General features: G+C 39.8%; 1 protein-coding gene across 16 annotated transcripts in view; it reads left to right on the top strand.

Moving 5' to 3' along the window:
- MCF2L (MCF.2 cell line derived transforming sequence like) overlaps window positions 1-25,453 on the top strand; it is a 152,005-nt gene that overhangs the window by 98,547 nt on the left and 28,005 nt on the right. For 15 of the 16 annotated variants that reach the window (XR_011806080.1, XR_011806079.1, XM_038173320.2 and 12 more), the window contains 5 exons: window positions 14,031-14,121; window positions 22,429-22,548; window positions 23,180-23,296; window positions 23,790-23,939; window positions 24,659-24,783. Coding sequence is in view for 14 of the 16 variants with exons in the window: in XM_038173320.2 (XP_038029248.1) it covers window positions 14,031-14,121; window positions 22,429-22,548; window positions 23,180-23,296; window positions 23,790-23,939; window positions 24,659-24,783 (603 nt within the window). In the remaining 2 variants the exon portion in view is untranslated. Of the gene's footprint in view, window positions 1-13,276; window positions 13,841-14,030; window positions 14,122-22,428; window positions 22,549-23,179; window positions 23,297-23,789; window positions 23,940-24,658; window positions 24,784-25,453 lie in introns of those variants that run through there. The other variant, XM_038173329.2, reaches the window with a different exon arrangement.

The following is a 25,453-nucleotide window of genomic DNA, read 5'->3' as shown; positions in this document are numbered from 1 at the left end:
TACCTCAAAGATGGGCAGTATTGTGAACTTTGAATTGCTGATATTTCTAGTGTTGTTAAAGTTGTCACACGGCAGGATTTTTGTTGTTATCTTAGTTTTCAATGGCTAAAATTTTAAAGACTGGGAACTTTGGGGTACTTTGGAAACTGCTTTTGAGGGAAGTGGAGGCAGATAGTTAATCATTTATTTGTTTTTTAAGTTTATTTAAAAGGTCTAAGATATACAAATTTACAGGAAGGGTAGAAAATGCAGCCCACAGCTTTTTTGCATGGAATCCTCTACTGATCAGTATCATTTAGCTTATGAAATACATAACTTTATCTTTTGGTTGTTCTGACTGAGGGGAAGAAGAAAAGCTTTTTCATAGAAAAGCCCTGTAGAGCACAGACACGTCTGGAGCCACAGCAGTTCCTTGGAAAACATGCTAAGCTCTTTGTGCCACTTGGCCCTGCACAAGATTCCCGATCACAGCGAGGGGTTGGCAGCAATAACTCAAAGCTTATTGTCTGACTGCCTGCAGTCATGTGTTAGGGGAAATGATATTTCATGGGAATGACAACGAGAAACTGCTAAGAGCCACATAAGAAAGGACCTTTCTGTGTTCCGCAGAAGATTTTTTGCCTAATAAAATATTTACCAGTATGGTGATTTCTAGCAGTGGCATCAGATTTTCAAGATTTGTTCCCAAGTGAAAGGAGAATTAATAAAAGCCTTAATAAGTGTAGCTTAGGACTTCCTGCCAAAAGAGAAAAACCAAAACCTCTGAACATGTCGTTACTATTCCCTCTGGTTGCATAGGTGTAAACATGACCTTGTCCCTTCTCACTGAATTATTATTCTGTGTGATCTAAACACTGAGTTTAATAAGCTTTTCATGTATAAACTTGTCTCTTTCACAGTGAACTGCTACAATTAAGAGTTAAATATCTCATGGGTCACCTTGCATTCAGAAATTGAACTATTATAAGTTGCATGTTACCAGCTTAGATGACCGGGGAGTAGAATAATGCAAACAGCAGAGCTATCAGCTTGTGCTCAGATGTGGAAGTCTGATAAGTTGAAGAAGTTAAGAAAGGAGACAGTGGAAAGGGAATATCTAATTTTAATATAAGATATACCATTAACCCTGGTGCAATTGTATATTATTAAACAAAAAGCTGAACCATCTCCCTCAGATTGCTAACACTGCAAGGAAAACATATGTTCTATAGACAGCTAGATAAAATAAAGTACCTCATGTATGGCTTGTAATAATCTCAAAATATTCAGTACAAGATTGTTGACGTTCTGTGTGACAACAGTCATGTACCGTGTGTACTTAAAGATTGTTGCTGTATCAGGAAAAAATGATGGATTAAGAATAAGAACTATAGACAGTGGAAGAGTATAGCCAATCCTTTAATATTTCACTTTATAATGAGATGTACATTGTAAAGGTATATATCTAATACTTCTGAAACAGATTCTTCCTTTCAGTAGCTGGTGGGTTTAGTACTATTACTGAAGTACAAAATATTTTGTATTGAAAAGCTGGGGACTCTCTTCCTGAGAATGACTTTTTCTCTCTTTTCTTAGTTCAAGTGATTTTTGTTATTATTTTACATGTGTAGTATCCAAGATGAAAGAAGGGGAATCCGTGGCAGTATGTAATGTTCTTATGGCAATGCCTTATAGGAAGAGTACTTTAGCTACAATGTTAAATTACTACACATACTTTTGATATAAGTATTGGTCTTCAGGAATTAATAGGTTTTAGCCATATAGTTTCTGAATAAATTTGTATCTGTAGATACATGTCTGTAAGAGAGATGATCTTTAGAGTCAATTGGCTTTCAGCAGAGAACAGTGAGCCAAGTTTTGCCTGTGTTTGAGATGCTTTGAGGACACTTCATAATGTCTGTGTAGCCAGTCTGATACTCTTTAGAGCTTGCAGAGAAGAATGCCTCCTGTCACTTCACTGGGTGAGTCCTTGGGGAATGCTGCTGAGCTGGGTAGGAAGACAAGGTTGTTTCACCACAGAGTTGAATAAAAATCTGAAGACTTCCATACACAGTGTCTGTCATTGCTACTGCAAAGTGGGAGAGGCACCTGTGAGGTGTGCCTTTTATATCCCATATACAGAGAGTGGAGGAAGAATATTCTGTTCAAGGTTGGAATAGACTTTTAAAGCAACTGCCTCATGTACCCTTAAGAAGTTATTTCAGGGCATTCTGTATGCTTTTCTTTTTCTCTTTGTTTTGAAAGTATTTTTTCACCTTTTCTATTTATCCTAGTAAATGGACATCTAAGATCTATGATGTACACTGAAGGCAAGTGTCATATGTGTTTATTGCTATCAATCACAGCTGACACTTAATATATTTTATTAACTTACCAGCATGTATGTGTTCTTGGAAAATGAGTTTACAAAATGTGGGGTGTGACATGAGAATTTGGTCCAAAAGAAATTAGTAGATAATTGCAGTGGTTTAAAAAAAAAAAAAAAAAAAAGACAGGATTTTTCAAACATATGTCTTCGTTTCTGGCTAATTAGCAGTTTCTTCTGCAATCCGATAACAATATGCTGTATGAGAAACTAAAAGGATATAGCTTTAATATTCTTCTTTGTTGCTCTTATAGATTCATCCTTGAACAACAACAACAAAAAAAAAAAGCAGGCTAAAATTTTTGTGGTCACAAGAGATTTAAAAAATTAATATTTCAAATGTGCAACACTGTCTTAAATACAGGGTTCCCTTCAAGAGAAATGGTATAGATTAGAGAATTTTGAGTTGTCATGGCCAATTTTAGTCCCACGCTGCTTATTAAATACAATACACAGGCCTTTTGTGCTTGTATTCAGACAGAGCCTTGTACAGCCTCTGTTTGTAATGCCCTTCTGTCCCGCCGCATGATCCGAAGCATATCTCAGGTTAAATTGTCATGTTCTGCTATTTCCTGTTTTGAAAGCTGTCCCCGTCGGTTTCCTGCCCAGGAGAATGTCCTCGTCTTTAAGATCCCGATGGCTTACAAAGGCCCGAACACAGTGTGGTGTTCTAAGAAATGCTATTGTTCGTGGTACCGCCTGGTGTGTGAAATTAGGGAGCGAGCCTGGCCAAGTTACGAAACGGAACAAGATAACTTCACAAAGTGTTGGCGTCTGGGAGTTATAAAGTTCTGTTGTTACGGCCTGGCGAGCTCCAGACCCTTCCTTACGGAGCGCACCAGCTCTCTGTCATTTGGGATTAACATCGGGTTGCCAAAAAATTAAAAGGAAACATCTTCACTAAGCCTCCCAGGGGGTTTGCGTCCAAGAAGACTTCATTAGTATGGGCACTGCAAAGCGTCAGGGAACTGGGGTTGTTTCTTCTGGAGAAGAGGCAGCTCAGGGGAGACCTCATTGCTCTCCACAACTGCCTGAAAGGAAAGTGTGGGGAGCTGGGGGTCGGCCTCTTCTCACAGGTAACCAGTGATAGGACCAGAGGGAATGGCCTCAAGCTGTGCCAGGGGAGGTTCAGGTTGGCAATGAGGAGCCATTTCTGCTCAGAAAGAGCAGTCAGGCACTGGGACGGGTTGCCCAGGGAGGTGGTGGAGTCACCATCCCTGGGGGTGTTCAAGGAGAGGTTGGGCCTGGTGCTTGGGGACATGGTTTAGTCGGTGATATTGGTGGTAGGGGAGGTGGTTGGACCAGATGATCTTGGAGGGCTTTTCCAACCCTAATGATTCCATGATTTAGCTAGGGACTGGATGACCACGGCACAGCATGGTGTGGAGCATGTTGCTGGAGCTAACAAACCTTGGTACACACAGAGCTTGTGTGTGGAGCAGGCTCGGGTCTGGCCAGTCTTGTCAGCATGGTTTCACTGCTGTTCCCTGAGAGCTGGGGCACCTGCATTAGGGTAACGCTGTCTTTGGGCCTGAAGAGCCTTCAGGGCCAAGCCAACCTTCTGAAGAACCAATGGGGAAGAGTGACCACACGAGTTACCTCATTTATCTGCAGCCTAAATAAGCAGCGCACTGCTAGCTAAGAGTTAACTACTTCTATTTTATGGAGTGCCGGGGACGAATGTCACCACATAATGGGTAAGAAGTGCCAAAAACCAGACACCCTGTCAGTTCACACTGACACACTGAGCAACAGTTTTGCAGCTCCAGTGTCTATATGTGTCAGCTGTGTTTCATTTCCACGCTCTCCTCTTTGTCAGATTACAATCCAGGCTAAAGATGTGGAACCTGTATCCTGCTGTTACCTTGGCAGCCCCTCAGATTCGTCAATGAGAACATCCCAGGGCTTCCAGCAAAATCTGTCATGCTGTGCGTGCCCTTCCTCTCCGAGCACAGCTGCCAAGCAGTTGTAAATGCCATATGTTCCTGTAAGCAGAAAAGAAATGTAAAGGTTTATATTTAAAACAAGAGTGTTGAATCCTGAGGTGAAGTGGTGTGGTCGAGAGCTTTTGTGTCAGTTACATTGTTTGACAGCATTGGGTCAAAGCTCAATGTGTTACTTGGTCTGAATTTTTCCTGGGTTTGGGGCAACTTATGGTTGTTCTGATGTCCACCTTGTGAATATATTAAACTTGTTTTAAGGTTCATCCCTGTTGAAGGGATTCTTTAAATCCCACTTGCATGACACATGTTATCCAGTGGTAAATTTCCTCTTGTAAGGAGACAACGTAAAATTGAGGAAGTTAATTAGTAAAATGCTGGACGTCACGCTGGAGCTTTCATTAAGTCCAATCTCAACTACAGAGAATTTAACACCCTATTTAAGTATAAACTCACCTTCCTAAAACACAGCATGCAGCCTTCCAGAAAATGTGTGTCAGTACTTCATGCAATGGCATTAGTGGTTGTTGAAGTGCACTGGAAATATGTTTAATTCCTACATCATAGTTCTGAATTGGTGTAAAAATGCTTTTATGGGATCAGGCTTGATTGTTCTAAAGCTGGGAGCACTCAGGCTTTCTGTTGTTCATATTTACTTAAGCTCAACCAACGTGGAGCCCTTTCGCCTTTACTGACCTATTTATCCTTAATTGTCCCTCAAGGATAACGTGGCCTACTTCAGCCATCTGTAGTTAAGTTTAAATGAGTCCTCAAAATGGTCTGTCTCCAGTCCTTACAAAAGCATTTCGGTGTGGCCAGAAGAAATTAGACTGAATCTTCCATTCAGAAAATAAAAGTTCTTCCCTAAAAATACTTTTAATAGTGAACTTCACACCCTAAAAGAGGGTCTGCTAAGCAGTGACTTTTTTCTTTTAATGATTATTTCTTTTACCTGCAGAAAAGCATCTAAGCCACGCTGATTTTAGCACGTGTAATTCCTCAGTGGTGTAAAACTTGCTAAGTTACTGTACAAAAGGGCTGATGGAAAGGAAATCAGTGTGCGTGATACAAGGGGAGGTGGAAGATGATGCCTGGATGCTTCAGTTCTTATTCTGACATTGGCTATATTCCCTCATCTCCCCCCACCGACAGCATACGTTTTTTGGAGCAGAAAGGATGTCAGCATATACGATGGAATATAGCCAGCCTTACTGTGCTCCAATCAGCAAATGTTTGATTATTTATTTATTTATTTTAAGGAGGAATCAGCATGGAAGTGCAAGTGTGTTATGAGGTGTTTAGAGTAGGAGAAAATGGAGAAGATCGGCACCCCCGTATCTGAAGCTGAGCGGGGAGGCAAAGAGAACTGTGGTTGTGTGTGCTATATAAATCAGTGCAAATACTTGAAAATAAATAAGCTATGGTCTCTCTTGCTGACACAGACTGATGCCCAATTATCTTGTCTATGCTTACAAAGTTCCCAAAAGCATTTTCATTGTTTTCCTGTTCCAGGCTCTGTGATTCTGCTGGTCTCCTCTGCCTCATGAGCAAACTACAACCATTTGCCTAACATGTTTTTCTTATTATTTATTCATGCCACCTCATAACCCAACATGCATCTCAATTCTTCTTTTCATATATACTGCCGGCTTGCCGTGAGATCCTGAAGTTCAATTTTGTGTATCTGGTGATTGACCAATTCTGAGCCAAGATGAAAAATGGTATGAATATTTCAAGATATTCCTGAGGCATGAACTAGCAACAGCTGAGACCAAAAGTAAGCATAATAGGAAAAACAACTGATAAGAATTTCATCAGTGGTGTTCTGGATAAGATTTAGAGGTAACTGGGAAGGGGAGAAGGAAAGTCCAAATGCTGTGACATGAGTGCACAGTTAAAAATTCATTAATTCCAAAATTTCTATTGTGAAATGAAAATGAGAGCAGTATAGTATGCATGTTGTTGTATTTATAGCTATTTAGTTGTGCTTTTTTGTTTGGTTGTTTTGGGGAAGGCAGTTTTTTATTTTTTAAATAGGATTTTAAATGTAAGAATCAATGAGAAATGCTGTCTCCTTGCTTACAGGTTAGGTTATATTCCTGTCATGGGGTGTTACAACACCAAACGTGTCATGGGGTGTTACAATCCAAACGTTATGTTCATGTGTTACAACACCCCATGTTGGCTGAAATGCAGCTGGTACTGCCAGGAGCTTTATATATAAACATTTTTGCTTGGTATTTCAGTGATTTTGGACAGACCACTAGAGGCTGCCCTTGGATAGCAGCACTCCTGAGTGCTTCATTTTTCATTTCTTTTGCTGGAATTCCTTCTTTCCTGTCACTTTTTTTTATGAACAATTGTCAGTCTAAATTTGGGTTGTGTATATTTTTCCTTCTACAGTTGAAAGGCCTTCAGCTCTCTATGAAATGGCCCAAAACATCCAAAAATGAATCCAAAGTAATCCAAATAATCCAAAATAACAAATATTTCTAGACCAGTAGCCTGTTGTCAAAGCACTGTCCAGGAATCCACTAGTTAAACACAGTAATGACGAGATGGCAAATTTTGTCCAAATTCCAGAGATCTGGCTACAGAGAAATAAAGCTGCAGAGCAGTGACTTGCACAGCAAACTTGGCATCTCAGGAAGCTTGGGCTGAGCCTGTTCGTGGAGGCTGTGCTCTGGGGATGGTTTTCCAAGGAGACGAGAAGCAATGGACATGTCCTCAACTCTGCTTCCTGCACAATCTGATTTCTTCAGCATTTTCAGCTGAAGAGATATGGGTTAAAAAAAAACAAGGATAGAAATGTTAGAAATTCCATCTAAAATTATGCAGAAGCCATCACTGTGTACCAATTTTGCCCCATATATGTAACAAAATGGGGCACTCTTCATTGTTTCTATGGTTTTGGTTTGGCTTGTGTTTGATTGTTTGTTTCCCCTCGTAAATGTTACTGGATTAAGAAGTGTTATCTGATAGACTGGTTATACACCTCAACAGGAGGTGGTTCCTGGGGGAATCCAAACTGAGATGTCAGGCCCACGGTGTGAATCGGAGCTGAAATGTCAGGCCAGTTTGCTTTGGGAGCTCAGGAGGTCTGCTAGATAGCCAAAGAGCTTTACTTGAGTGTTCAGAAACGTTATGTTCATAAACGTTATGCGTGTTAGGAACAGCTCTGTTCTCGGATGTGTGCAGTCATACATCTGTGGCAGAATTTGGCACCAAAATGCCATTTTCTGTCAAAACAATTAAATGTCATAACAGCATCATGCAATTGCATGTACAGCCATCTTCTGGGAATATGCTTTCATTCTATTTATTTTCTTGGCAGATTTTTTTTCTTTGCCACTGATGTTTTGATAACAATGCAAACCTCAAATTTTCTGTCATAAAAACAGCAAATGCAATGTTAAAGCTTGATAATTTAGAGCATGTATAATTAGTTGGAAGATCTTACCTTCTGGCTTTCAAAACACTTCCAACTTGTCTTAGGTGTGTAAATGTGGTCTGTTCATTTTTGTAAGTGTGATTTGTGCATTTATGAAGGAGTATCATTTGTAATGTTGTCATTATAAAGGATTATAATGCTTTTTTATTTTCCAGGCTATTTTTCAACTGAATGCTTTTAAGCACTAATTTAAGTGCAGGGTTTTAGAAAACATCTGAAATAGCAGCAGCATTACAAAGCAATATTCAGCTTAGATACTGTGTTAAAACCTACAGGCTCCCTTACCAATTGAAACCAGCAAGTTCATTGTCCAGTGTAGAGCTCAAACAATGCCTGGTTTATAGTTTTATTTCAGTTCCTGCAATCTCTAAATTGATTTCGTTGTGTGCCTTCTGCAGTGAGGCTGGGTATTATGAGCTATAAAAGCCTGTGATATCTGAAGCTTTCAAACTGGGGCTTTGTGGAGCACGATATCGCCTCCTGTTTCCATCATGCACTCAAGAAAGCACAAGACCATTTTATTTTCCTTAAGCGTTGTGGTTACCAAGGGTAAGAAGTCATTAATCTCAGTCTCACTTTGGATAGGCAGAAGCTGTCAAAGATCAAAATACAAAGATTAGATCAAGTATAAGTATATGTGAAAACTAAAAAGTAGAAGTCTTGGTTTTCCTGTATAAAGGGCATAAGGATGGGAGACATGGGACAAGACTATACTGGGGGAGTTGTTGTTGCTCATCATTTTGATGCAAAACCTGTATGAAAACAGCTAACGTGAAAACAACCTTAGAGTTCCTGTCACCATGGGGCTTGACTGATTGTATTTTTCATAACTGCTGTAGCAAGGATCGGTTTATTAATACCACATTATTCACTTTATTATCTGACTGTATTCTAGAGCCTATAAAAGCCATTAAGGAGAAGGCAAGTCTCTGCTTTCATTCCTTGCCAAGGCATTGATGTTTTCATTTTTCTGAATCTGTGAAACACTTAGGATTAAGAAAGAGTTCTTGCCCTCGCTCCCTCACTTCCCTTAGAAGACATCCTTTGCAGTGGCAGCAGAGATGGGAAGTAGTCTTTGAAGTGGCTGAGGTTCAATCTATTGAAACACATCTTAAAATGTAGGATGCAAAATCTCTCCTGGGAAATGATAACCTTGGTAGTGTTGTCTGGTTTTCTACAGCCTGTTCCTAAATGAAGTCACAGGGAATGCTGTTCTTAATTACCCTAACCTATAGGATGATATATATATATAGGGTGATACCACTCTGCCTTCACAGGGGTAGCTGCTGGGAGGAGGGAGGATTTTCATCAATAGGGGCATGATGGGAACACTTGATACTGAAAGTGCTCAGGCTGTGGGATTGTCTGCTTTTCATATGATTAACCTGTTTGAGCTCCAACTTGTCTTTTTCTGCGCTAGACACAAGTCTACCTTTTGAGAATTAAAATGTAGATTTATTTTTTATAGAGCTGGTCCACACAACCTTTCTCATGGCATGCTCATGTCTAAAGGTAGCTGCTATATGGACAGGGTGGTGGGTACCATTCCTGAGATGATCTGTCACCATGTCTTGTATGTTTGCCCTTTTTGTGGTCCAGTAGGATGGTTGATGATGGGCCAGTTCCATGGTGCTTCCTACACAGGCCTACGTGTTGTATACTAGAAGGATTTGTGAGCAGCTTGAAGAGCACCTACATCTCTTCAAGCCATGTCTGCATATCACTGATTCTTATAAATGATTAGTGATGAGCTACAGAGTGAGTAAGCTTTAAGAGCTGAGGTATTAGGGATCTGTAGACCGCTTATAATGCGGTGACCTGCCTGCGGTTTGCTGCAGTCTCTGCCTTGGTGTAGATGATACATTAATTCTTCGCAGAATACTACTGAAGTCCTCCTGCTGGAATTGCTGTTCAGCCACTGAAAGCAAGAATTCCTAGTCCTTCTGTGTGTGTAGGCAGATGTAGTCAAGGTAGGGAATGATCCTGAGGATAATGTAAGCCAACGGTTTAATAGACTTTAAGACTGAAATTAATTTGTATTAAACTGGAATTGCTTAACCTGAGATGTTGCCCTGCATTTCAAACATCCTCAGACTTGATATTTTCAAGCCACTGTGACAAACCTGAAGATTTGCTTTGTTTTCTCGGTAAGAGAAAGCAACGATTGCAAGCAGTTTTCATACAGCAGTGTAAAAAGCACTAGGAACTTATTTGTGTAGCAGTTGTCACCACCCATACCTCGGAGAAATGCAGGGATCTTTCAGATGGCGACTATGTAATTGCTTCCACATACCCCAGAGGGAAGTTCCTTTCTGCAATCCCATGTACTGTAAGCTCTCCCACCCTTTCCCCCAGGTGCATGAGATCACAAGTCTTGCAAACTACACAGCAAGGGAGATGTCCCCGTAATCCGAAGCTGAGGAGTCACTAGATGGAAAATTCAGGTCCTGCTCTACATGGAAAAGCTGGTGCTTGTTGGGCAGGTGTTTTAGCCTCATTTTCTCACCATCCCCAGATGGTGTTGCACTGGTTCACCAGGGTGGAGGGAGGGAACTGAGCAGAAAGTCTACCCTGTGCTGCGTTTTTTTTTCCCATTATCTGTCGTCTGCGGCCCCTACTCCCCTTGCCCTGCTTTCTACCTTTCTGGCTTGACCTTTGTGAGCTTGCTGGATGTATTCCCTGCAGAGCCGGGGTGGTTTCTCTGCCTTTCTAAAAATGTTCTGTTCTTTGTGCTGGTGAGTAAACAGAAGAACAGAGCTGAACTCGTGATGTATTTCTTGTGTTAGGAGGGAAACAGAGGAAGGAAACAACTAAATTGGAGTTACAAGCTTATAATTTATCTTTCAGAAAGTACACCGGATACAAGTTAATGCATTTACAATAAAAAAACAGAGGTGGTAAGGGAAATGTCAAGGAGCCTTAACAGGCAGGTGCTTCTGCTAGGCTCGCCTGCTGTTTCTCACTGTAAGGCTTGACTTCCAGTCATTTATAATGCTGCCAAATTTTCTTTCCATTCCTGATGCCTCACCTGAGGTTTTTTGTTTTAATTTTTGGCCACACATCAGGTTGTTCCCGAGGGGCAAGGGAACAGTTTGCCGTGCTTTCAAAGGCTGAAACAGCCCTTTGTTTGAGCAGCTCAAGTGTCTCCATCCTTGGGTCGGGGACTTGACACTTAGGAGAGTGAGGGCCTTTGTGGCAAGAAAACACCTTCAGAAAAATCTGCCTGAATCACAGATCATGGATTCACGGTAGCTGGTCAAATCAAAATTTATGGCCTGTATGTTTTGTGATGAGTACCATTCATCACAAAACGGGGGGGCTTGGGAATTGTCTGGTAACTGCGTGCGCAGGTGTGGGTGCTGGGAAGAGAGGGAAGTTGAGCAAGGCCGCACTGGCAAACAGACCTGTTTCCAGTGTTTACTTGTTCTTGAATACGTAGCCTTGTTGTCTTCACCGTGTTCTCGGCTTTGTTGTCTTCCTAGTGTTCCCAGCTCTGTCGTACACAACGTCTCGGTTTGGTTTGTTGCTTCCTGCCTACCACTTGCCGGAGCTGGATCGCAGACTCAGTCGCCAGCCCTTCGCGACGAGGTGCTGCCGTCAGGATAACAGATCTTTTTCCCACAGTGACTGTTTCAAAGTCCCTTTCCTTCAGAGCACCTGAAGTAATAAACATAAACCTAGGAACAGCTGAATGTGAGGGGGGAACTGTTGTGTTACCTTCCTGATATTTTCCTGGTAACAAGTTGGAGTTCTCCTTTTCCTCTTACGTTTTTCTCCATGCTCTCCTGTCTCACATCCTGCTGTACGACATGTTAACGACTTTGGGGGCAAGGAGGGTCAAATTTTGACTTAGGAGTTGACAGATTATGTATTTCTGAGCAACATAAAACTCAGTAAAAGGTTCAGAACAAAGCATTTAATATTTTTAGGCAACCTGGCAAGAGTGTTAATGGCTTGAAGTCAGGTGCTCAAGACTTTGCCGCTGAGTCTCTTCTAGCCAGCACTGGGAAATGGTGGCTTTTATTTCTGAGCCTGGAAAGGAGCCTTCTTCTGAATCAAAAAAAAGGCTGGCTAAGGACACCTTTCGGGCTATCTTGGAGATGTGTTTTCCTTTGTCAGCTCTTCCACTTCAGTAACACTTGTCTTTGATATTAGGCTCTGCCGAATGTCAGGTGCTGAGGCAGGTGATGAACACTCAGCGTGGATCTGGTGTCCGGATCTTTTCCAGGCCCCCAGCTGAGCCTGTCCTTCCCTGTGCCCTGAAAAGAAGTCTGATTGTTCTGTTGGAGGCTTTAATTTTATTCCTGTTATACAACAATGTCAGTAGGTTCTGGAAATGTGATGCAGACCTTGTATTGTTCTGCGGGATCTGAGATTGTGCTTTGCGCTGAGGAAGTATGCAGAAATTGCAGGGCTCTTGGGGACTTCCACTGATTATGGGAAACAGCTCTTCTAGAGTCTTAAAACTTCCAAACACAAACTGTTTGGGAAAAGTCACAGCACCTTTGGGACTCCACTCATTCACGTTGAGCTGTTTGACCCGAGGAGTTTGGTTTGTTACCTGGTAATTGTGGAAGGTGGTTGCTATTAGCATTTTATTTTGCTCAGTGACTGAACATTAAAATGGTGGGAAGTTGTAATGGGGTACGCGAAAATGCTTAAAAGCAATCTAGATCCTTTTCTTCCTCTTGCCCTTCAAATCAAGAAAGAGAAGGAAGAAGGGAGGCTTTAGTAAATCATGGAAATTTACTGTAGTGGTAAGCATATCCCTAATATAATGCCCCGTTTGTCTGCAAGCATTATTCAGGCTTACAAGGCAAGCACTCGGATGTTGTTTATCAGTGTTGTCCTAACCCGGAGGCAAGAGTTAAGTAACATGCACTGAACGTGGGCAGTGAGGAGGGTGGCTTTTCAAATATTCCTGTGTTAAAATGACTTATTTTCTGCTTTTGAAAGGAAGTGTTGGCGTTTCTTTGCACTTCTGATTATTTTTTTCCCTAAATATCTGGTCTGTAAACCTGAGAGATGTACAGCTCTTAAAGGAGAGGAGATGGACTGTAAGTCATGTTTAAATTTGCAGTTTTAAAGATCAGCTTTAGATGCCACATCCGGATGCTTGTAATTTTCATTCTCCTTGACATCCCCCTGTTATTATGCTATCAGCACGATCCTATAAAGCAAAGCAGGTACTTTCGTATGATTCAGCAGTTTCGAATACAGGATCCTAAAATTGTGTTGTGTTGATTTTATTTTATATTTTTAAGGTACAATGATGACAAATCAATACATAATATTTCCCAGAACTTCACACAGCAGAGCCGGCAGGCCTTGCCATAAAATTAATATCTGCAATCAAAGTGCAGCAGAGAGACTAAATACAACAAAATCTACAAGAAAAAAACAAAGTCAGGTCTGTCTGCCTTGTATTTGCCTGTCGTTTTCGTTTTGATTGCGATTGGCCGGCAAGGTCTGCTGCTGGCATTACACAATTGGCTTAGATGGGAAATTACAAAACAGGAGCAGATCCCTTTATTTGTACTCGGTAGCACATGCAGCTGAGCACAGGCGAGCAAGAAAGGTCACCCGTACGCCAGGATTTGAGTGCTCTCTCTCACAGATGTTTCCATTTCAGAGAAGGGCAGCTTATCTCGTTTTTAGGATCTGTGACTTTGAGTTTTTAAACGCCACAGGGATTTCTTGCTTTGGTGAATGTCAAAATGTACCTGAAATCAAGTTTGTAGCCTGGAAGCAAGAGAGCATTTCAGATGCACAGAGCCATATCGTGGAATGATCAGAAAGCCCTGCGTTTTTAAAGGATTTTAAATATTAGTAAGGAGGAAGACAAGCCAAAGAGAAGGCTGAAAGCAGATGCAAAAGGAAAATGACTTTGTTGTTGAAAACAGCATGAAGCAGGGATTATATCGGCACCAAAACAATGGAGAACCAAAGGGTGTTGTTTTCATCTGAAATAATATCTGCACAAGACATGTGAAAACTACCTTTCATGGAAAAAGAACAATTCATGATTTGAATATGGTTTGAAGCCCTGTGGGACATTGTTGGGACTGCTGCATCTTTCCAATGGTGTGTAGTATATGTTCATCTAAATACCTTAAATAAAGAAGATTCTGCACAAAAGGGTCAAGCTGCCTTTTTTTTTTTTTTTTCTTTTAACTAGCTTATAACTCTGCTTTTTGGAATGAGCGAACCAGAGGATTTTCATTTGTATTTTTAACTGAACTTTTTTTTTTCTTCTTTCCTCCTCCAAACTTAGTTTGCGAGATGCTGGGATTGGATTTATCCTTGTCATAGACCGCAGACAGGACAAATGGACCTCTGTGAAAGCTTCCATACTGCGGATAACAGTGAGTACTGTTTAACATTAACTCCTTAAAAAGCTTTCCCATGTTCAACCTTCCTCTTATAAATAGAAAAGCAGCAAGAGCTTTTTCTTCAGCAAAACGTTAGCTGGTTTATGACACACAAAGTATGCAGTTCTTTTGTGTCCCACCTGAGTGGGGCCAAGCATCGCGTGTCCTTGTCATGCTTTTAATGCAGTTTGCAGCTCATAACATCAGCCTGAGAGGGCACCTGGAGAGCACGCGCTTGTGCGCAGTGTATGGCTCTCCCAGGTGGGAGCTGGTCCTTGCGTGGGCTGCCTGTGCATCTTGCTGAGCTTCGGATCTGCTTCTCACTGGCTGAGAATTTGGGACCTGATTTAGTTTACCTCTTGTCCAAGAAAATCAGGTTTAAAAGATTAAAAGATGGTCTTGTGATGTTTGAATAAAAACAAGGGTTACCTTTAAGCCAAAATACCTCAAATACACTCCTCCATCAATCTATAACCTCACACTGCTACTTTCAATCTCCATTTTAATAACTATTTTTGAATATAAAACTAAATCTTAAAGTTGTTTTTCTTCCATAAGTAGGAAAACACCTTTGTATTTATCAAGTGCTCAAGTGGTTGTAATACTGCTTTTTTTTTTTTTTTTTCTTTTTGGCCTGGCATGAATCGTTAGTATTTATAATCTTTCCAGTAAGTGCTGACAGAGCTGTAAGATTTTCTTTTTATTGCTTCATCATTTCAAAATTCTAGCTTCATCACATCAGTTCAATTTTTGTTTGGCCCCATTTTGACCAAAGAATTGTTTGTTTATTGCAAGTTAAAAGGTGCTTATTTAAAGGTACTTTAAGGTAAAGGTACTTCCTACTTAGTACTTACTACTAAAGGTACTTCCACTATATAACTTCTGTAAATGAATTTGTAATGATGTATTATACCTACAAAGCAACTTTTCCCATGATAAATGTTTTAGGGATGTTAAAGCATTGAAAATATACAGAAATATTATCAAAATTCACTTTTGCAACTGACTTTGAATTTCTGAGATGTAGCGTTGAGCAGATTCCAACAGAGCAAGCCAAGAACAGCTTATTTTGGGGTTATTAAAGAAAAAGGATTGTATCTCTAGAGTCTGTGAATTGCTTTCCTCCAATGGGCACTGTTTTGCCTAGAAGCTCAGTGTGCAGAACCTGACTGTAATTGTAGTAACTGTTGGTGCCTAATGCTTTTGCCTGGAGGAAGGGTCTTAAGTGCAGAGTGCATTGATGGTTGCAGTGCTTTTGATGATGGGTCACTTCTCTTTTTTCTCATTCTTTTGTGAGCTTTATTTAAAAGATAAATCATTATTCCTAACTGAATTCCTAATTATTCTATTAGGTGAATTGTCTTTTCCTACATTTGCTTCTTTTACTGAACTTGCTCAGCTTTGGGTGTGTATTTCATCTGTGGATGCATGTGGCAGTACTCCTGTTGGGTTTCACAATAATCACATCATCCTTTAACGCTTTTGAAGTTTTACTCTCCCGTTCCAAAAAAAAGATATAGTGACAAGTCCTTATCTGCCACTGTCCACTGTATCTTTACTATAGTGTTTGCTGTAAGTGGATTCTAAGTAGGTGTCCGCTGTCCATTCATTAAAAAAAAGAAAGAAAGAAAAAAAAAAAACATAACGCAAAGCTTGCGCCAAAGTCATGAGGGTTTCTCTGAGTTTTGCTGACAATTATTTTAAATGCCTCAAGGATAACTAGAGGCTTAACTTCTATTTGTTTGTCTATCCTATACATCAGATAATCAGATGCTTGATCACCAGAAGAGATTGGGGCTGTTCAGAAAACACTTTATATCTGAAAACCTGGTATCTCTAGAAAATTTGACTGCTTAAGCTTATTGCTGTGTGTGAAGTTATTAATCTCACCGTATTTGAGAAGAGAGTTTAAGATGTTGGCTCATTTGTACTAGCTCCTGCAACATCTACCCTGCCATCTTTCCTTATTTTTCTCTGATCACCCCTAGGGAACTGACCCTTTTGATCAGAGATGCTAGCAGAGGGTGCAGTGGCTGGAGCATTGCCCAACAGGACTATCCTGTCTAGAGCATCTGTCTGTCACTGATATCCTAGCAACTTTAAAAAAATATATTTGTAAGCACTGAGCAGCTGCTAAACAAAAATTCTTACTCGTGTGTGTTTTTGTTTTGTGAAGAGTTTTGACTATAAAATAAAACACAAATGTGTGTGTGCGTGAATCACACACACACTGGTAAATACTAGTAGGTGTTGGAAGTATGCTTTGAAACAAAGCTAATGAAGAAAGAATTGTTGTTGTTGTTCCAACCTGAAATTAATGTGAAAAATCTTTCTCTTGCTGTGGAAATAAGGCATAGCTTCTGAATGAGACTGTAAGGAGGAGGAGTCACGTAACCTGGTAAAATGGTTCCATATTGTCCAATCTGCAGATGGGTGAATGATAAACGCCTGATAAACAGATCTCCTTTTCATGTGGTCATAAATGACCCTCCCCAAGCCTACCACCCTTCTTCTTTCTCTCCTAATACTATCAGACCCAAGAAAGCATTATTTAGTTCAGAGAGTAAGAGCAAAGCACAACACTAATCAATGTGTTTTGGGGTTTCATGCTGCTCTGTTCATATTCCAGTGTGCTTCTTAAAACAAAAACGGTAACAAAAAACTATGGCTTTATTTTGTCTGCATCTGTTGTTGTGCTGCCTTCACTGTCTTCCTCTATCTTAAGGTTGAAGTGTGAGCTCAACCCTTTGGACAAACAAAATGCACATTCAGCATCATTAAAAGTTTCGCTCACAACCATCCATCAGGCACAGATTGAAAGTCTAGAGGAAATAAACTTCCTTACACATGCAGTTTAGGGAGTAACATCTGTGTGGGCAGCAGCTCCTGAGGAAGCAGTTGGTATGAAGGTCACTCAGGTAGTGAGAAAGCGGTATCCAGTTGAGCAAGTTTGCAGCCCTTTCTAAATGTGACAAGACTTGGGCTTTATCCAGCCTGGTGTGGAAGTTTGCTTTGTGATTTGCTATCTTCAACATAAGGATGCACTGCGTGCAGGTTTCATGCTTTCTATTTTGGGCTGCATTGTCCAGAGCACAGTGTTTTTCTGGCTGCTCAAAACTCACAACACAGTGCTCACTGTAACAGAGGCCTAGCCCATTAATTGCTTTGAAGATTAGGGCCAAGACCTTAAGCTGGCAGGAGAAGACCAGAAGCCAAAGGAGAGACTGAAGTGCTAATACCAGCCTAAACCTTGCAGGAGCCAGACAGTCCTGTTTTTGTGCCATCTGGAGTCTTATCGTTGGTTTGACATCCAAGGTGAGAAACAGTGAATTACAGTAATCCAACGTTGAGCTATTTGGCCTTGTTTGTGGAGAGAGAGGTTGAGTCTCTTAGGGAGCTGATGATGTAGGATAGATACATTTCATAACCAATGCTCCATAGTCAACAAAGGCATTATTTTATGTTATGGACAGGATTTCCTGCTAGCCCAGTATCTTGCTTGCTCTTTGCATCATGTCCTGAAAACTATAATGATAGTAACAGTTTGTATGGGTTATGTTTGAGAAAACTGTTATTCTTTCAGCCCCCAGTCAAGTTACTTATCAAAGGCATTTTTTCTGAGGTTCAAAACAAACTCTTGACAGGATGATTATGCTATAACACTATTTGTATGAATTGTGTAGCTGTTGTTCTGAGTGGTTCTAATAAATGATAAAGCAAAACAGTTATTTGGAGATGCTGTATGCTTTTGTCTTTATTGCAATGAATGTTTTGTGAAAGTGCCTGAACATATTTTGTTTTCAGTTCTCCTGGTATAGTCTGCTTTTTTTTTTTTTTATTACATGTGTTTTTAATACAAAAAAAAAAAGAGAGTAGAGACTTAAACTCTGAAAAGAGACTTGAGAAGAGACTTAAACTCTGAAAGCAGGGTCATAATATCACAAGTAGTAATATCACCTAATGCAAAACAGCTCAGTGTTTTTAAAACTAGAGTTCAACCTGGTCTTTTTATGAATTTTTTTTTATTCTTCCTTGACGAGAAGCCTGTGTGAAAGCCTTCATTCTAACCAGGAATAAACAGTTTAAAAAAAAAAAAAGGGGGGGGGGGGGGGGGAACGACTCTCCCCCTACTTATTAGCTCCTTTATACACAGAAGTAGAAGTATTTTGGAAAGAAGTGTCTTGTGGCTTATGGCATACCAGTGAGCGAAGAGGAAAAACACCACCACAAGGGTTGGTAATGTGGGCATATTGAGGCAGTTCATAAGGTGCAAAACAGCGCTGTTCCATGTATTTTAAGACAGAACAACTGAAGCTGAGTTAAGCATTAGCTCTTTGGTGGCTCACGCTTTTCAGATAAGATTTCTGAAAGCTGGCTGTTTACCTAGGAAGGGGAAGAGAAAGAGGCTTGGATTAGCTGTTTATCTGAGCAGTTTTCCTTTGCTGTGTAGGAGTATAAAATGTTCCTGAGTACTGAGGCAGGCAAGTGAATTGCTCTGTGGGATTGAACAGCAGCAACTTCACCGACAGAGATGCAGTTAAAATAATGTATGTATCTCTGTATGTAATTCCTCTGGATAATAAATAAGCCCTAGGCACCTCAGGAGGAAACTCAAGATGTGAAAACTCAAAGGTGTTGGTTGTCCTTTCCAAAAGCTGCCCCCCGGTGTATGCTGCTGAAAGCTGCAGTGACTGACACCTGGCTGTAGGCCCAGGCCACCATGCCATTCGGCCTACACGCAGGCAGCTTTTCCCTAGAACCAAGGAGGATTTTGGTAGCACCACATCCTATTTCACTGCCTGCCTGCCCCCACTTTGTGGTAAAATATGCAATTCAGTGAGATTATTCCTCCTTGAAAAGTGCCATCTGCCCACTCGTTGGTGCAACCTGACTGCTGGGGGTAAGATGGCGGAGCGCCTTCAGCAGCTCCCTGGTAGGAGCTCCTCTACCAGCAGGGTCAGTGCTGGTGCCACAGGCAGATGATGTATCATTAATTTTCTGAGAAGGAAAATGGTGATCAAGATTATATGCACCTAAATTTTACTGTTAAGGCAGCTCCTGTTTTGCTCAGCGAGTGTAGGTTCTTTGCATGTTTCAGTTTGGGGTGGTCTTAAGGCAGCAAAGATCTCCTGTATTGGGAAGTTTTGCTTTAGGAGTTGTGCTGTTTGTAAATTCCCAATCTGTTTGGATTGATTTCAAGTCTGATGATCACATGTGTCTATATCTTCTTTATCTTTGGCATCAGCACTTGCATGCCTGGATGTGGAAGTGATGTAGAGAGATGAACAAAGTTAGTCCCACAAAGTGTTGCGAAGCATTAAACAAGTGCCAGCACTGATGCAAGCAAGATAAAGGGATATATGGGCCAGGCTAGGATAGAATAGGTACTATGCTAATTTAAGTAGAGGATACTAAAAATATGACAGTGTTTGGGAGTGTTTTGTTTTTTTTCTGTTTGTTTGCTTCCCTGGTCTCTTTTGCATAGGCATTAAGCTAAAGTACAATAGTTGTGACAAGATAACAGGGGAGCAGTTAATTAGTCCAGTAAAGAAAGATGCTTTTGGAAAAAATGTTTTCAGGCTTCTTGAGGACGCAGCAAGATTCAGTGACTTTGCTAAAACAATCCTCGAAGGCGCTTTATTTTACAACACTGCTAAATGCACATAAATATTTATTTCTGTGTGTAACGCTTGGTGCAATGCCATTGAGAAGTCATTGTTTGCTGTGTCTGCTTAGGATACAATGGTTTCAAACAAGCTTGATGCTGGACTGGAACGGTGTTTTTTTTGTTCTCTCTTGTTCAGGCTTAAGTTGAAGGTTGATGAAGTTCAAATCCATCTCAGGAGTGTCTGTTGCATCATATCATTGTCTCTGGAAGTCACCAGAGCTTTTGGGAGGGGAGAAAGGGTGCAAAGAACAGGAAAGCAGTGATATTTGGGCAGTGAAGATATAAGCTCAGATAAACGGGAATAGCTGGTGCTCGTCCAACATTGTTTACTGTGGCAATCCTCCCTTTTTTGGTTGTTGTTTCACAAAGTGATTTGTGGATTTGACTCCTAGCCATGCTCAACAGTCAGTAACATTTATTACTGCTTTTTATTTGGTCGAAAAAACAAAACCAAGTGGGAAACATAGGAGTCAGGCTAGGGGAGGCAAGAACAGCATTGTCGACAAAGTTAGAATAATTGAAAATTTCAGCTTTTGCTGAAAGAGAAAGGAAACTCTTCACGTCTTTAATGGGAACTATTCTGAGTGGTGCACAACTGCAGTGATCTCAGCAGCATTGTTTAGGTAGGCACACTGAGATGGAGAGTAATTGTAACGTGTGTATATGAACAAGAAGACCCTAGTTTATTTAGTCGTACAACTAAACTCTGTATTTCATAAAAGCTAATATACAAATTAGAAAAGCTTACTCTTGCTTTGCAGTTGGTTGCTGCTGTTTGCATCATTAACAGTCAAAATATTTGCTATAAAATTGTGGCTTTGAAGTCTAGACTACAGTCAAAAAGTATAAACCTGAGAATTTAAAGTTAGAATGAAGAAATTCATCACTCACACATGTAACTAAAATTTTGCGTTTGCTGTTTAAAGTTGTGTTTTGAAACTTCACAATTTCACACTTCTATATTTCTGATGTATCTACTAAACTCAAAGCAAATTCCTATTATTTTTTCAAAATGTGTAATCTAAAAGATGTTTCTTCATGGAGCTTTTTATTCTGAAACGCTGGTATTACCACTGAATAAATTTCATTTTTTGGAAATCGGAGCTGAAAAACAGCTCAGTGAGAGTCTGCATACTACTGTTATAGGCACAAAATAAATTGATGCAAGTCTAAATGAATAGACTATAAAATTATCATTCTAAAAATATTATTCGAGAGTTTAATTTTTTTTAAAAATGGTCTATTGCAGCGTTTCTTAGTATGAGTTAAATCACTTGCCTAAATTGTGGTCATCTTTGTTACAATAACTTAGATCATTTGTTTACTGTTTTTCTTAATTTTTTTCATCTGAATAGAGTCAGGAATTTTCTATAAAAGGTCTGTCCTCTGTTTCATAACTGTGAGTTAATAAGTCCACAGAGAAAGATTGCTTGCAGTGCAGGGATGGAAAGCTCGTGTGGGCGAACAGAAGTGTACCTGGATTCCATCCCCAGCCCTCTGACAGACTCCGCTGGGACTGAATCACTGGACTTTCTAGAAAACTTTGGCCATCATTTGAGTGGAGGCAGATTGTAAAGCACAAGTCTTTTAAGGATCCTAATCAATTTGAGATCTCTGAATACCTTGGGAACCACAATGAATCTGTGAAATCTTTCAGAAAAGTTTTTAACTATTTTCCTCTTTAAAAGTTTATAATTTCCAATGCTAAAAACTTGGAAGCCTGAAAAATGTGTATTAAACCAGTCTATAGCCATCCAGCTGCTAACGATTTCACTAGGCACAAAATGGACCATAGCATTGCAGCTTCTTGAGTCAATGTATGTTTGTATGTTTGTTTTTGTTTGGCAGTCTTTTTTTGTCCTTTTTTTTTTTTTTTGTAATTGCTAGAAATACGACAGTTTTCAATGTTGCATAGGGGAGAAGACTTGTGTGATTTCAAGAATGGCTAAGTGCTATGTATGTGAATTTCTGCCACAGCAGAGGTTAATTTTTGGTATTTTAATGCAGTTTCTTTGCTTTCTTTCCCCTCTCTTCTGTGTTCTCTTTATCATTTCTAGAACTGGGGAAGATCCATTAGGCTACAAGCTGTAAGATGATGAGAAAAGAACAGATGAGGATTGTTGTGGGTTTTTGCCTGCAAAATGCAAGCTAACTTCTTCTAAGCTACTGCCTAAGAAATTCAGTCTTGGTGGCAATAGTTTGTGTGGGCAACTAGCAAGGCAGTATATGCACAAACAAGAAATTTGTTTTTACATATTCAGATAATAATGGAGGTTTCTCTTGGCACGCTCTATTAAAGAAAAGATAAGGTAACCATGAAAGTACTGTTAAAAAAAGTACTAAGCCATCTCTGTTCATTAGCCTCCTTGTCTATGATGTAATCTTAACTGGAGAGCGATATGAGCCAGCTCTGAAAAATTTGATTCCAGAAGAATAGATTCCTGTTCCCAAAGATGCATAAATGTCTCTTTGAATGAAGCTCTCTATGCGAGCCTTGTTAGGTTTACAATTGGTCACCCCATTATGGAACTCTTTGATACAGTTAGTTTGTGGTTCAACAGAGGCTTCTCCTTGTTCAAAAATATTTTCTGAGCTGAGACACCAGAAAATAACAGATTAAACTTGTTTTGCAGGCATCTTTCCCAGGGAACTTGCAACTAGTCCTCGTTCTGCGCCCAACAGGATTTTTTCATCGAGCTCTCTCAGACATTGCTTTCAAGTTCCACAAAGATGAGTTTAAAATGAAAGTACCTGTAAGTAATCCCCTATTTCCACTTTATTGTCAGGGATCTGTTAAAGTACTTACTCTAGCTAATGCTGTTTATATTTTAAAATAAACTTTGAAAATATATAAACTAAGGATATTCAAGTAAGTGGGGAGGCTGTTATCAGATATAAATTGCCAGGGTTAGAGCTAGTCAAGATAACTCCCCCACGGTTCTTATTTATTGTTTTAGAACCAGTCCTTATGTGCCAAATCCACTAAGATACTACTGTTTTCTCCCACAGACCCAGGAGAGCAAGGAAAATGAACAAGAAATGAATGAGATGCTGTTGCTCTTAGAAAATAGCCATATACAGTTTACCAAGATTCAAAAATAGTAATGATAATCTCGAGTCACCAACGTTATATAATTCATTTTTTTAAATATGTGCTGTTAAGCCTGGTGCTCATGCTTATTTGCAGTTATGTACATCATCTTCAGCTGAAACAAGTGTTAAGATCTTTTGTTTGCTTGCTTCTTATACCAAAGGGAAAGAGTTCCATCACTTGCTTCGGTATGAAACTGAAATTTCTGTATTAAAGGCTGAAGGATAGCTTAGAATCCTTGGTAAGGGGCTTGTGACCACTGATGGTGTTTGCTTTTTAATTTGCTGCTGCAGATCATAATGCTGGGCTCAGTATCAGAACTGCAGGGTTACATTGATAAAACACAATTAACAGAAGATCTTGGTGGCACCCTGGATTACTGCCATAACAGATGGCTATCCCGTCGCACTGTAAGTCTTAGTTGTTGTTTTAACTTTTCAGTTTAATCAGCCCTTCTGTTTCATACCCTGTCATTTATAAGACATATTCCAAGTGATGCAAGTTGACTTGCTCTGAGATGTTCCCAATGGTACTTAGTCATCTTAGGGAAATAATATGAGTAATAATTTGGGAGTGGTTTTCTGACTGCTCGAAGTGAAGGAACTACAGTATATTGTTGTGTTGAGGTTTGTTGTTTTTGCTACAAGAAAGAAAAAGCTCAAGTTGTAAAATAACTCCAGATTATAAAAATATGAGGAAGATATACCTGATACAAGCCTAGGAAAACATACAATTAAGGAATTAATGGTGACGGTATCTGTTGCTTACAAAATTATGCTTAGACCATTTTTCAATCTTGTAATTCATCTGCTCGGGTTTGTTTTACAAATTGTATGTATGTGTCTGTTTGTACACGTGCATGGGATGAGCATGAAACATCTTTAATGGTTTTTATTCCAAAAGGCTATAGAAGGTTTCGCCCAAAAGGTTAAGCAAACAGCTCAGATTCTTCAGTCCTTTGGGACTGAGCTGGCTGAAACAGAACTACCAAACGATGTGCAATCAACCAGCTCCCTTCTTGCAACACACACAGAAAAGAAGGACAAAATGAAGGTATGTAAATCTTGTTAAGATGCTGTGTTCTAGTTAAATTGTGATTTAATGTATGGCTAACAATGTTAATAGAAAACCTGGAGGGTATTTGAAGTTAATTGACAATGATTATGTCAAACACTGAAATCTTACTGAAATTGTTTTTCTTGGTTTGAAGTTAAGAATCTTCTTATTACTTTCAAAAAGGACAGTTCTTGTGGCTAGTTTTTGTACTTATGTACAAATGCGTAGGAATTTGTTTCTATATATAAATCATTGTGTATGTAGAGGCGAGTTTAATTTGTAGTTTTCTTTGCAACAATAAATTTTATTGCATTTGAATGCACAGAACCTTTTGAGGAACGGACAAATATTCTTTGAAATCGTCTTAAATTAAAACTGTTTGGGGGTTTCAAAACTGCACATCTAAAGTTTGTGAGATATTTGTAGCATAAGGAGACATGAGAATGCTGTGTGTCAAGAAAATTCAGCTCGGTGTAATATTGTCTGAAGACCCACAAGCGTACAAAAAGCTGACATTTAACATCTAGTGTCTTTATTCATTGTCAAACGCTGCTTTTAATCAAACGATGCTTGCTCTATTGTGATTAAAACAATGTATTTTTGCCAGTTTGTTGCCTTGTGGGGTCTGCTTTAAACAAAATATCAAAAAGCCAGTGATTACAGAATTCTTCAGTGTGATTTTCTGTTTGTTTATTTGTTCTTGTTTTATTTTTTAGGAGGATATAAGGTTAGCAGTAGAACAGGGAGATGATGTCCTTGGAAGTATTACAAAACCAGTTACTGAGAACCCTGAATACAAACTGAATCAAGACCAGCTAGACAATCAAACTACAGTAGAAAGGTGAGAAGAGTGGTATACCGAACAAGCTGCTTTTATGGGGTTTTGACCCTTAACTGCCTCTATTAATTCTATCTGCATGCTTAGGTAGTAAACAAACATTGCAGTGTGAATAGATAAAAGGTACTTTCAGAAGCAACTGTTCTGTTATCAGATCTGTCTTTAGCAAAGTAATCCCCCGATGCCCGTTACTGGGTCATCCTGAAGGTGAGGAAATGGGCAACATGTTTTGGGGTTCAGTATGCACAACAGAGCAGTGTTTGATTTTGTGGGGTTTTATTGTTGTTTTTTGTTTGTTGGTTGGGGAGGGTCGGGGGAGGGCGTTCCTTTTTGTCAGGCTTGGACTATATAGTCGAGCATGTTTTCCTTAGTTTAAAGAATATTGGTGCTTTGTTTCAAAGACTGAAGTACAATCCAAGGAAATTTTGCTGTTGTAGGGAAAGCAGAAGACGACAGAATAATATATACCCAGTCTCTTCAGTAGATTTGTCCACTTTCATTAATTCCTTTTGAATTGAATTGGAAGGCTTCTTTTTCTTTGAACCTTCCTTAAGGAGCTTCTAAGATTGTTAATATCTTATCAATGTAGTTAGTAGTCTTTAACGGGCTATTAGGGAGTGCTCTGCTTTTGAAGTATCTATGCACGAACTTCCTATATGCTTCCTTTGGGTAT

Source organism: Anas platyrhynchos, chromosome 1, assembly GCF_047663525.1.
Source record: "Anas platyrhynchos isolate ZD024472 breed Pekin duck chromosome 1, IASCAAS_PekinDuck_T2T, whole genome shotgun sequence".
Classification (NCBI taxonomy): domain Eukaryota; kingdom Metazoa; phylum Chordata; class Aves; order Anseriformes; family Anatidae; genus Anas; species Anas platyrhynchos.
This window is presented reverse-complemented; position numbering and strand designations above follow the sequence as displayed.